We start from the raw sequence: 12749 nt of genomic DNA, 5'->3' as shown, positions 1-12749 counted from the left end.
CGGTTTTCTGGTGGTTAATTGAAGATAAGAGTCTCATGGACTTTCCTGCCCAGCTTGGCTTTGAACTGTGATCCTCAGATCTCAGCCTCCTAAGTAGCTAGGATTACAGGTGTGAGCCACCAGTGTTCATCCATTTAAAAAAAGTGTTTTGAAAAAAAAAGTGTTTTGATTGAGTAAAGAATATTTTAATTTAAATAAGTAGAAAAGCTGGTGGCTCACACCTGTAATCCTAGCTATTTAGGAGGCTAAAATATGAAAGATTATGATTTCAAGCTAGCCTGGACAGAAAAGTACAAGAAACTCCATCTCTAAAACAAATAACAAAAAAGGCATGGCTCAAGTGATACAGCACCAGCCAAGCAAACAAGCTGAGCAAGCCAGAGACTCTGGCTCAAATCAGCACTGACAGCAACAACAGTTTTTATGGTTTCACATTAAGTTCCCCAACCACCTCCCTCCTTCCACCATCCTACTGTCTTTCCAGAAGGCAACCAGTTGGCAAAGTTCTTCACTCTTGGATAACTGGCAAAGGCTCAGTTGAAATCACTTGTGAGGAAAGCTAAAAACGTTCACCTCTCCTTGCTCAGGTGAGCTCATCAGAGGGCATCGCCACCATCTATCTGGAGGCTGAAAGACATCACTTCTGCAAAGCTCCGTACTTTGTGGGAGTCCCAAAAGTCAGAGAATTTCACTGTAAGAAAGAGAGAGTTCTGAAAACCACTCTCTCTAAGACAGAGTTAAAGTTACCTCTTTACATTCTGCAGCATGAGCTCAGTCTTAGTAGGTCTAGAGCCAAATGCAAACATGCCTATCTTCTCTCCTTCCCTTCCTTCCCTCCTCTTTCCCTTCTTTCCTTCCCTGCCTTTTGCTGGTTAATCTGAGATGGACTCACACTTTTCTGCCTGGGCTGGCTCCAAACAGCAATCTTCCAGATCTCAGTCTCCTAAGTAGCAAGGATTACAGGCCTAAGTCCCTGGGGGTAGGCTCCCTCATTTTTCTTAGCCATGGATATGTCCTCTGGGATGGGAGCACTCCAGCTTGAATTGTGGCTTTGTGTCGCGCCCGACTTGTGTATGAAAGCATGTGGTTAGTACCCACAGCATTCTCCCCACAGCAGAGACTCGGCCTCTGAGGCTGCAGAGCCTCCATCATCCAAGGGATTTAGCCTAGCTAGCTCCATGCCAGGAAGCTTTCTCCTAATCTTCACGCTCTGTCACCATCTCCTTCCCCTGTCTTCCCACTGCCTGGCCAGACATCTGAGCTGTTTCTTAGAACCCGAGGGCCAGGCATGTCCGCTGCGGGAGCACAGCAGCCTGATGGGCAGAGATGGTCCAGCGGCCGGCAGCTTCTCTGCTCCCAGTGTCCTGACAGCACCAGGCCTTCTCAAAACTGGATTTCCCTGCCCCAGAGAAAGCAGAAAGCAAACTACAAAGCCAACCCTTAGGGACAACCTTGACAAGAACTTCCTGCTGTCTGAATGGCAGCCTGTCCCACCCACTCTGTGCCTCTCTGTGTCAGCTCTGGTCCTGGGAAGAACACAGCTGCTATGAGCAGAACAAGGCTCATGAACCCTCTTCAGCCCAGAGCCTGGGTTTCATGATATCTCTCTCAGATGGATGCAGAGCAGGATGAAAAGTACAGGGCACCTGCAGGTCCCCTGCAGTTCCACAGTGTCCCTGGGCAGGAAGGACAACTGTACCAGCCTCTAGACACCATCTCAGTCTAAGATGCTCTGATGAAAGGCCCTGGCTTCTCCTTCACCAGACATGATCTAGCAAGCAAAAACCTCAGGTCAGGAAAAAAAAAATGCTCGAAGGCAATAAGCTACTAATTATCTTCTTGGGGCTGAAGAACAGCTTGAGGAAGAAAAGCAAGGAGGAGGTGCCTTATTTGCCTTATTTACAAAGGCATCGAAAAGAAGGATGCAAAAGTCTCATGGCAGCTCCAAGTCTAAGTGTAGGGATGTTAGCTTCTCTTCCACCTATGTTATTTTCTACGAAGTTAACACAAAGCTAAAGCAATCACTCTCTTCCAGAGCTGACTGTACGAGTCTGGCCACCGTTCTGGCTGTTAAGTGTCTGGGGATTAGCTAGATTACAGAAGATGATGAAGCAAAGAGTGGAGCCTGGAAGCCAGTCTCCTGCGACCGAAGGAACGTCTTCAGTGTGTCCTGCTTTCTGAGAGCTGCTGCAGAGCAAGAGCAGACCCATCGCATCTAGACACGAACATGGCCCGTAGACTCCATGGCCCAGTGGGGTTCGTTTCTGCACTGCGCCTTTCCAAACACAACTGAGCTGATCTTTGAGGCTCCAGGGGAAAAATATCAAAGCTTTCTCCTGGAGACTGTCCATCAGCAAAGGCCTCTTGCTCCTGTGCTATCTATCAGCTTGGTTAGGGATGCGGACGGAGATTCAGAAGTGATGACTGAATGCTTCTGGGGCAATTGCTGTGTGGAGTGGGTGGGCATTTCGGGGACTTCTGGATGTTGACTATGTCTCCCCACTTCCTATGCACATTGTCTGATGAGGGTTTTGAGAAGCTCCCTGCCACAGGAAAGGATAATAACCACCAGACTCCAGATAAGCATAATTGGGAGAAAGATGATAAGCCTGGGTCAAAGTACTGCTCTGACTCCAAGAAGGCAGAGACATGTGGAGCCTGCTTAGGCCCAGGCCCAGATCTGTTCATGTGTGGCACCTGTCATGCTACTGGAGTAGCCGCAGTAGAGTGGGCAGACCTCAACATTGACCAGTGCACGACTTTAAGCAGGATGTCTAGGTTTCCAGAGTCTCAACCTTCCTATATGCAAACAGGCTAATAATCAATTCGTATTAGATCACAGAGTGATTGTGAGGGCCGGAGAAGCTTATAAGCAAAGCACTTGTTTATCAGCTGCTCGGTGCTTAGTTGTCAAGCTCCTTCTAAAACAAAGCCAGAACACTGCGGGTGGAAACTTTAAAATGGAGGCCAAGCAAATAACTTATCTCACCTGAGACCACTGATCAAATCCCAGTGGGACGAACCCCCTATCCCATACTCATACACTCAGAAGAGATGGGCTGGGGACTGTATTCATTCTTCAGGTTTGCTGCCTGAATGCAACACAAATGTATTATGTCACAATTCTGGAGGTTAGAATCAGAAGTTGGTCTCACCCGGCTAAAATCTTCACAGGTTGTGTTCCTTCTAGAAACAACTTACAGTAGAAACAAACCACTCCTTGTTTCTCCAGCTTCCAGAGGCCGCTGCATTCTTTGGCTTGTGGTCACATCCAACCTCACTAGCATATCTGGTCTAACTTTGCCCATGCAGCCTCCAGCCCTACAAGAATTCTTACACTTATAGTGGACTCACCAAATAATCTGGGATAATCTGCTCTCAAGATTTGTAACCACTAAGTCCCTGTTTCTATGTAAGGGAACACTTACAGGTTTGTAGATTAGGAATGTGGACAGCTATGGGGCATGCTTTACCTTAGAGCATTCAGGGAGGCCTTCAATAGAACAAAATTCCATGTCTGCTAAACAGTCTTCTCATTTACAGAACAGTCTAGAACTTCTTAGGGAGGCTGAATGCATACCTAATCTCTGTTACCTTTGAATTGGTTACGGGGGCGGGGGGGAGGGGGCACGGTGGAGAATCCTAGGTGGTTGCATAGACAATACTGAAACAGAGAAGAAGGTGCTGGTGTAGGGCTAAGGATGGCCTAGATGGCTTCTCCCCATCTTCTTCTTTTTCCTCCTGGAAACAAGATTATGGGATGTAGGAAAGGGAGGAAGAGGATGACACCTCTTTAGCTGTCTCTGGATGCCCTTCCCAGAATGACTTCTGGGAAAACAGATCTGCAGACTGATAGAAAAGCTCCATCATACCCAGGCTGGTTTCAACCGAAGTTCAGTCTCTGAGTTTTAACCTCGTGTTGAAGAAGTGTCACTCTTTAGCCCCTGGGCAAAGCCACACTTGCTACTAGAAAAACCAGAATGTGTCCTTCTTGCCAGCCAGCTGGTCTTGGCTCCAGAGAACAGCCTCTGTACTTGTGAAATAATTCCAAGATGTTGGAATGGACTCCTGTCCCCTTGACCTGCTGGCATTCCCACTGTCCCTCCCCATGCCACCTTCCTGATGCTTAGATGATGTCTGAAAGCTGTGACACTTTTCATTCCTTGAGGCTCACAAAGAAGAGAACCTCCAAGAAGCTCTCAACTCACCACGTTTTTTTTGTTTTTGTTTTTTAAAAAAAGATGGCTACCAATCAAGCCAGGCTACCAATCAACCCACATCACAAGAGGAATGCCCTCTGCCTCCCAGGAACCTTGTTTGATTGTGTCACTTTAGTGCTCTTTAGCATCTGAAATAAAAGCTAAAGTGAATTTCTAAGTAATAAAAATGCACTCAGACACTCCATAGGGGTCCCCTAGTGGTGACACCATTCACACATCGGGCTTTGGTGCTTTGGCCCCAAGCACCACATTCTCAGATCTCTTTGGAAATGAAGAAGAGCCAAGGGCAGAACTGAGGCAAGGGGCAGCCTCATGGCAGCAAAGGGGCTGTAGGCCTCCAGTCTTGCCAGGCCTATTCCCTGTGACTGTGTGACCTCACACCACCAAGTCTTTATTCCGGTTCCTGGGGTTCCTCATCTGCTTTCAAGCCCTGCCCCACACTCCCTGGAGGTCTGTGCTACCAGATCCTCATGACATTATGTTCCCTTTCATTCCAGTATGAATTTCGGGTGCCTGGAGTTGTGGTGAAAAAAAAGTGCCCCCTGCCCATGCCGGCTCTACCACCACCACCACCACCACCACCACCACCACCACCACCACCACCGTGCTTGCATTTCCTAATCATTACCAGAGAGTCATTCTTCCCAGGAAGACATCACCTGCACCCCGCACCCCATTCTGGCTACAAAGTAACCCTGGTATAGTCTCTCAGGGATCATGTCCCCCATACCAGAGCCCCACAAAGCTGCTCTTCTCTCTTGGGGACAACAAAGATGAATTCTTTCCCAAGTCAGCACCACCTTCCTGAGGCCACACACAATGTTCCAGGAAGGGTCTTGGATCATGATTTTTTTTTTTTTTAATCAACTCATGTTTTCCTATCCTCATTTCCTCTTTTTTTTTTTTTTTTTGAAGATGCTCCAAACAGTTGCATATGAGTATCTTTTTCTTTTGGCTTTGTGAGACCTGATCAATAGGTTGGACTGCATTATTATTATTTTTTTAATTTTTGAAATTGTTATTATAAAGGTCGATGTACACAAGGGTTACAGCTACATAAGTCAGGTGAAGACTTATTTCTTTTTGGACAATGTCACCCCTTCCTTTGGGACTGGGTTATGAATAGGTCTTGTGTGACTCAACTCTAAGTCTCACTCTCCTATAGACATGTCCATTCCTGTCTTCCTTTCCCTGGTGCTGGATAGAGGTGCTGGCCTAGCTCTCAAAACTAAACCCATAGCAGAGGAGAGGCCTAGATCACCAGGCGCTCTGATGCTGTGGTTTGTGTTTGTCTTGGCACACATGGAGAAAGATACGGGCAGCTAGAGCCACTGAGCCGATGTGACTCAGAAAACAGCCACCGTGTCTGCCGTCTGGTGGGACTGCCAAGGAATGTCACCAAGCTACTCTTAGCTCCTCGGGCCAGTGTCCCAAAACAGCATGGCAGGTGCTGCACTCTGAAGCCAGCTTGCTATTACAAGTGGGTGGGTCCTATTTTTAGAAAAACCTGACCTGACAAAAAAAAAAAGGTGGTGTTCTTTGAAATCTGGGCTCCTAGATCCAGATGAGCTGTTTAGTTGGCACTAGCCCTTTGGTCACCTTCCAAGAAGCAATTATGTGGAGGCCGGCTTTGTGTTTAATTAAGTAATTAATTGTTTGAGGAGATAATGCACACATACAAAGGAAGCAATTGGTACTAAACGCATAATTATTTTTTAACCTGGGCGTCATGGAAAAGATGCATGGTAGAGAAGCTGCATAATCCTTTTATTCAAAAGAGTAAAAATTATTGCTGAGTATCTGTTTTTTCTTTTTTTTTTCTTTTGCTAAATCTTGGGAGGCATGTGCTAGTTCCCACAGCTGTGGCTTCTCCCTGAGGTGGGGAGTCAGAGATCATGGTCCTGTCATCTTGGTACTGCTGCCGCTGGGCAGAGGGGCAGGCTGGTAAAGGCCCGCTCTCTTCATGCTCACAGAGGCACCTGTAAACCCTAGCCTGGTTCACACCTTCTATTTGTGTGGTCCAAATTCTGGGGAAATAGTAGCAGCTAGTATTTTAGTGTATTCTCTCACATCTGAAATGATTTCACTCAATCCCCATAGCAACACACCAAGACTGGTCCTCTGGTTACTTCAGTTTTACAGATGATGCAGCTAGGGGTTTTAAAAGGTGAATCTTCCTCTGGTAAGTAGCAAAGCCAGATTATGAGACTGAGTCTGAGCCAATGTCCTAAAGTACTATGCTGGTTCTTCATGTGCCTATTTCTAGGCACCTGAAGTCTTTTATAGGTGTTTATCTTGGGTTCGTAGCACAGGAGTGGTCATCTCTTTAGGGTAAATTTACCAACAGGGCTTTCTTTCCCAGAGATATGTTGGTGGTTTATCCTTTAAATAGTCAAGACCAAGATACACACACACACACACACACACACACAGCTTCATGCCTCTTGGAATCTAAACCGTATTCACAAAATCTTTTTAAAAGATGCAAAATCAGCTTGGCCAGCCCCTCCCTGAGCATACTCCCTGGCATGCTCGCACAGGTATCTTCATGGCTCCATAGGCAGTCCAGCCTTTTTCATGGTTGGCCAGCCTGAGCACCTGCAACCATCACACCAGCACTGCCCCTCCCGCCCCAGCCCCCCCTCCCTTAGTAGGCTGCTTGGTCTTGGGTGGTTCCAGATACTCACGTTGATTTCCCGCAGATTTTTCTCTGGTACCACTGCTTGCAGTTGGTGAAATACTTCTTGTTGGTGCCAATGAGCTTCTGCACAGCACACACATTGGGTCTGAAAGCAAAAGCAATGGTGTTAGTGAGGTGGTTAGCGTGTCACCACCCACCTCGATGTTTGACTTTTCCATGTCATCAGAACTGTCTGGAGAAGAGGAGAGACAGCATTTCAATATCAGCCCCAGAGAGTAGAGTGTGGGGTACCATCTACTTAGTCCCCATCAGAGCTTTCCCTCAAATAAGAAACCACTCAGATTTGTCTTACACATTGCTATAATTTCATGTAAGTACCCTTCTCGGGCATAGCTAGTGGTTATGTGTGAGTATATGTTTTTAAAGCATCTTAAGGAAATTCTAGATTGCACATTATAGACTGAGAAAATAGGAAAAACCAAGGGGTGTTTGTTAAGTAAGCAAAGCAGCTTTGAGAGATGTCCCAGCCTTCCCCCTGCCATCTGTACTCCAGACTCAGCAGCCCAAACGTGGCAACCCAGTGTGTGCCCCAGGCTCTGTCATCGAGGAGAGGAGGCTGCAGCTCCTCCCTAGCAGCTCCACACCCAGACGCGCTCTGCGTGCCTAGACCAGCTGCCTGGATCCTGGAGCCAGCCATCATGAGTGTCCACCCTACATGCTAGGGCGCATGGCCAGCAACTTACACCAGGGCCTTCCCATTTAACTGTTGGTTATCCTTAGACCCCAGCTTCAACTCCACTCCCCCAGGTACACTCTTGTTGGCATCACATGACCTGGGATGCAGCCCTGGTTTGATGCTGGGTACCCAAAAGAGGTGGCTGTCTCCTTTCTCTTACTATCCCCTAAAGAACCCAGAGGGCAAGAGTTCTGTTTCTGCCGGTGTCTGACCTTCTGTTGGGGGATCTGGCACCCTAGAAGGTATAGGGGCTTGGGATGAACTTGGAACCTCTGGAGTGCCTGTAGCATGTTTTATTCTGTCGTACCATCTCTACTCCAGAATGGTGCTCAGGTAAGATAATGGCAGAACCTTCACCAGGGGCTCCTGGAGCTAGAGACTACTGAGATGCACGGGGAACAAATGTGAGGGGACTTCTTGAGTAGGAGGCTAGCAGGTCACATGATTGAATCATAACTCAGAGTAGGCAAAAAAAATTAAAAACCCAAATTAAAAAAACAATACACACACACACACACACACACACACACACACACACACACACTCCTACCAACTGAGCAGGATATGGTGGCACCCTATCTGTCATCTCAGCTACTTAGTGGACAGAGGCAGGAGGATCTCAAGTTTGAGGCCAGCCTGGGCAAAGTTAGTGAGAACCTATCTCAAAAATAAAAAATGAACAAAATACTGGGGGTGTGGATCAAGTGGTAGTGACCTTGCCTAGCATAGTCCAGGGACAGGGATCATTTTCCAGCACTATAGGGGTGGAAAAAAACCCCACAAAATAAAATAGCAAGTAATGGCTTTTGCAAGACCCTTGTGCTCAGGAAACTCCAGGTAGCATCCAAAAGCTGGACTATTTCTTCATTATCAATGCCTTGGTTTTTTTTTTTTTTTTTTTTGCCAGTCCTGGGGTTTGGACTCTGGGCCTGAACACTGTCCCTGGCTTCTTTTTGCTCAAGGCTAGCACTCTGCCACTTGAGCCACAGCGCCACTTCTGGCCATTTTCTGTATATGTGGTGCTGGGGAATCGAACCCAGGGCCCCATGTATATGAGGCAGGCACTCTTGCCACTAGGCCATATCCCCAGCCCCATCAATGCCTTGGTTATTTTTAAAATGCAATCCATAGATAACCTTTGAGGCCACAGTATTTTTCAAGAAAACGTTGATTTTTTTTTTCAGTGACAGCTAGACCTAATGCCCACCTCTTACCCCATCCTTTGGACACACTGGTCAGTTCCCAAAACTTCAGCCAGGTTACTGGGGAGTTGTTCATCCTGGTGTCCTTTACTTCTCTTCTACAATATGACTATCACCTCTGATCCAGCTTTTTGTGCAGTAGGAGAGGTGAGTGGGTTGAAGGGGACAAGGAATGTTTGGGAACTTACAGAAAAACCTGAGGGGGGCTGGGCACACCTGTAACTCATACTTGTAATCCTTGCCACTCAGGAGGCTGAGAACTGAGGATCATGGTTTGAAGTCAGCAGGGGCAGGAAAAGTCTGGGAGACTCTTATCTCCAACAAACTACTCAAAGTGAAGCTGTGGCTCAAGTAGTAGATCACTAGCCTTGAGCAAAAAAAGCTCAGGGACAGTGTAGAGGCCCTGAGTTCAAGCCCCAGTTCAAGCCCCAGACTGGTATACACACACACACACACACACACACACACACACACACACACACACACACACACACACCAGCAGACCTCAGCAGCTGTTTGCTGCCTAGAAATTCACCAGTGAGTTCCTAAACAACCATGAAGAATTCTTGTCAGTCACACTCGAGTCCTGAGTCCTACGAATGTATACAATCCCAGAAGGACTTCTCTCTGACCAAGCAGGACATAAATCCTGTCCATGAATTTCCTGCCACTTCTGTGTGGTGGTCTTGAGTGGACCTTCCACATTCCAGTGCAGTTTCCATTGCCCCTATCCTCTGTGACAGGAGCAGAGGCTGGGAGACTGGGGTGGGGGATGGGCATGGCCCTCTCCCTTGCCCAGCAGGGGTGTGGGTGATGAGCTGTGCACACAGGGAGTCTATGTTGAAGGGTAATCAAAGTGAGCAAACGCATTTCTGGGCCTTCCACCTCATACATAATGACCTTACCATTCATCTTGGACCAGAAAACCAAGTGCTTCCGGAAGTTCAGCCTACTGTGTGGCTGTTGGTATTCAGGAGTATGGTCACACTTTTACTTCTCTTTCAGTTGTAATTTTCCCCCCTTCCCTACAGGCACAGATAGAGCTGGGAGCCAAAAGATTGTATGGCAGTCCTACCCTCCCACCAGCTTGTGCAAAGTCATTAAGCCACAGGTTCACCCTCTATAAAATGGGAACAGGACAATAGTTCTCCCTATGCTGGATGGGGGACATGGTTGTGGTAGGGGGATAAATGGTTGCTTGGGGAGCAATACACAGCCATTATTTTTGTCCCCCATGTGCTAGGGGGAGTGTCAGAAACTAGCACTGACACTTCCTTCTACCAGCCCTCACTCTGAATAAAAAGTTGGAGCTTAAACAAGGTTGTGCATCCACATGGTACACCACACCCATGTGTGTAAGGCCAGTCTGTCTCGTGGCACTTCCAGGGACAGTTAGATCACAGTAAATGCAACTGTGCCTGCAATCATTTTGTCAAGGCTCATGTGCATGCCTGTACACCCAGATTTTCCCAGGGGAGGGAATGAATCCCCTCTTCCCAGTACTTTTTATTTTCCATGTAGTTCAAGGCCTTGTGCCCTCTAAGAAAGAATCTTACCATCGAGCTACATCCCTATGCCTTTTTTATTTTGAGACAGGGTCTTGCTAAGTTGCCTAGACTGGCCTTGGACTTGTTATCCTCCTGCCTTAAGCCTCCTAAAGTGCTGGGATTACAAGCGTGAGGAACCATGCCTGGCTCTGAAACTTCTTAACCATTCTGTTCCCCAGGGCTTACTGCAGTTTTTGTTCTTTTTTTAACCAGCTGCTCTGCAAGAAGTTTATCAAGAGGACTGGCCAGCAGGAATATGAGGGGCAGTTAATTTAATATCTGAAGCTCATATTTTTTTTTACAAAAGACTCTTAAAATAAAAGCTCTATTTTTTCCAGCTGGTGTGTCTTCGGGGCTCTGAGGTGAGGCGGTTTACCTGAGATATGGAACTTGGTGCAGCACTCAATACTTTGATCAACCTTCACTGTTGGTGATGCATAGATTCCATTCCTGTGACAGTGCTACAGGCAAGCATACCTTCTCCTGACTTAGCGGGTAAGAGGTGAGAGGAATAGAAACCTCTCAGGCAGACGGAGGCACACAAACACAATCCACAAGTGAGCCAGAGGGATCAAAGGGGAGCTGGTGCCACATTTTGACTCTGAGGTCTCCTCTCGCCTGCATCTGCACCTGTCCCTTCTCCCTCTCTTCATAACATGCAAGTCAAAGATGATTCTTTCACTTCCTAAGGCCTCCGGAATAGCCCTGTGGAGTCCTCCTTCTAGAAGGAGGCAGCAGCAGCACAGCCTGACTTGATTTCATTCTGCAGGGTGGCCAGCAGCTCCTGTCCTGCAAAGCCCTGAGCACCTAAAAGACCAAAGGAGACTGAAAAGTCACTGGCAGCAGAAACCAAGGTAATAAATGACTCCCCACGAAAGGAGAACCTATTCCCAAACCCAGGTGTGATATCAATGGGTTTGGGTGTGAGTACAGACCTGTCCCAACTTTTTTGGGGGGGCGGGGGTGGGCTAGGCACTCTGCTTGGGGTGCCAGGCTCTGATGGTGTTGGGACCTCTCCTGAGTAAACCCTACCACACACAATTTACCTAGAGCCTGGCACAGCTGGAAGCTGCGGCAAAGCCTGGCTAGGAGAGGTGGATGCAGCCATCCTTAGCATGGAGGAACCGTGCCCACCTCTGCTTGGGTCTCTCTCCACAGCAGACTCTAGGTTGGCACTCTTCATTGAGCCAAGGGTAACTTCAGAGTCTCAAAGGAAAACTGCCCCGCCTTCCCAAACCTAGCTTTGCTTTGAGACCAACTCCAACCCTGGCATCCAGTGTACACTACAGGATTGTAGGAAAGTCCTGTGTCCTCCCGGGACTCAGTTTCCCCATCTGCACAAGGCATATGCGTTCTCCTGCTCTGCTGTTTATTTTTTCAGAGGAAGAGGGGTCCAGGGTGCGCTTGATGTGCCCAGAGAGCACTGCCTGGTGTGGGTGCCGGACATGGCCAGGTGCACAGAGTCCTGGCGTCTCTAGGACCGATGTCACCTGGTGTGGCTAGTCTCGTGTCCGCAGTGCTGGGCTGGGATATGAGCCCTGCAGAGTGGATTTCTCTTCCCCGTGATGGAAGGCAGTTGCCCCCTTCCACCTCTAGCTCGGGCTGAGGGCGAGGTGGGCGTCCTTACTGGGGTTTGACTAGGGAGAGTCACTGGTCCGCTCTCCCTCCCTCTCCCTGCGTCTCTTCCTGGCTTTGTCCCCCGACGGCCCCAGCCATCCTGCCCCAGCGCCCCGCCGGCCCGCGGGAAGGACGCCTCGGCTTACCCGTGCTGGCGGCCCCGGAGTCGGCTGTGCTGCAGCACCAGCTGGTAAGGAGACTTGGGGGGACCGGCCAGGGTGGCGGCGGGGCCCAGGGCCAGTGCCAGGGCGCCGGCTAGCAGCTGCACGAGGAGCGCCATGGAGAGGATCAAGGCCCGGGCGGACAGAGCTGCGGGTCCGAAGAAGTGAGAGCGCTGGGGCCCTGCGCGCCCGGGTTAAGTAAGCAGCGAGGGGAGCGAGAGGGAGCGGCCTGGAGGGGCGGGGAGGGAGGGAGGGAGGGAGGACCGGGCGGCCCTGGCGCCTCCCAGCTCGTGCCCCCAGGCCGCTCCCAGAGCACCAGATCACTAAGGAAGGAATTCTCCCCTCTGGGCTCCTGGGCTGCCCAGCCCTCCCCTCTCAATCCTCCCTCTCTCCCTCCCTTAGCCCACTGTCCCCCTGGGTACAAAGGGTGCCTGCCGGTCTAGACCTGGCTTCTGCAGTTGTTCCACTCACGGGTGGGTCATGCTAATAGAAGCATAGGTGGAGAGCGTATCTGGTGGACAGAAGCCCCATTCCCTCCACCCCTTGGAAAAAAAGAATGTAAGACAGGATTTGTTTGGCCCTAAGGTGCTCTTGGAAAAGGGTGTGGACCTCACCTTGGTGCTCA

At 49.0% G+C, this 12749-nt stretch overlaps 1 protein-coding gene across 1 annotated transcript in view; it reads right to left on the bottom strand.

The window, feature by feature from the left end:
* The window catches only part of Tgfbi (transforming growth factor beta induced), a 30172-nt gene extending 17910 nt beyond the window's left edge, over positions 1–12262 (bottom strand). The window contains exons 1-2 of the mRNA XM_048334190.1: positions 12110–12262; positions 6908–7006 (exon numbers count right to left, since the gene is read on the bottom strand). Of these exons, the coding sequence (XP_048190147.1) occupies positions 6908–7006; positions 12110–12243 (233 nt within the window). The 5' untranslated portion in view covers positions 12244–12262. The remainder of the gene's footprint in view (positions 1–6907; positions 7007–12109) is intronic.
* Positions 12263–12749: the final 487 nt, after the last annotated feature.

This window comes from Perognathus longimembris, chromosome 25, assembly GCF_023159225.1.
Source record: "Perognathus longimembris pacificus isolate PPM17 chromosome 25, ASM2315922v1, whole genome shotgun sequence".
NCBI lineage: Eukaryota > Metazoa > Chordata > Mammalia > Rodentia > Heteromyidae > Perognathus > Perognathus longimembris.
This window is presented reverse-complemented; position numbering and strand designations above follow the sequence as displayed.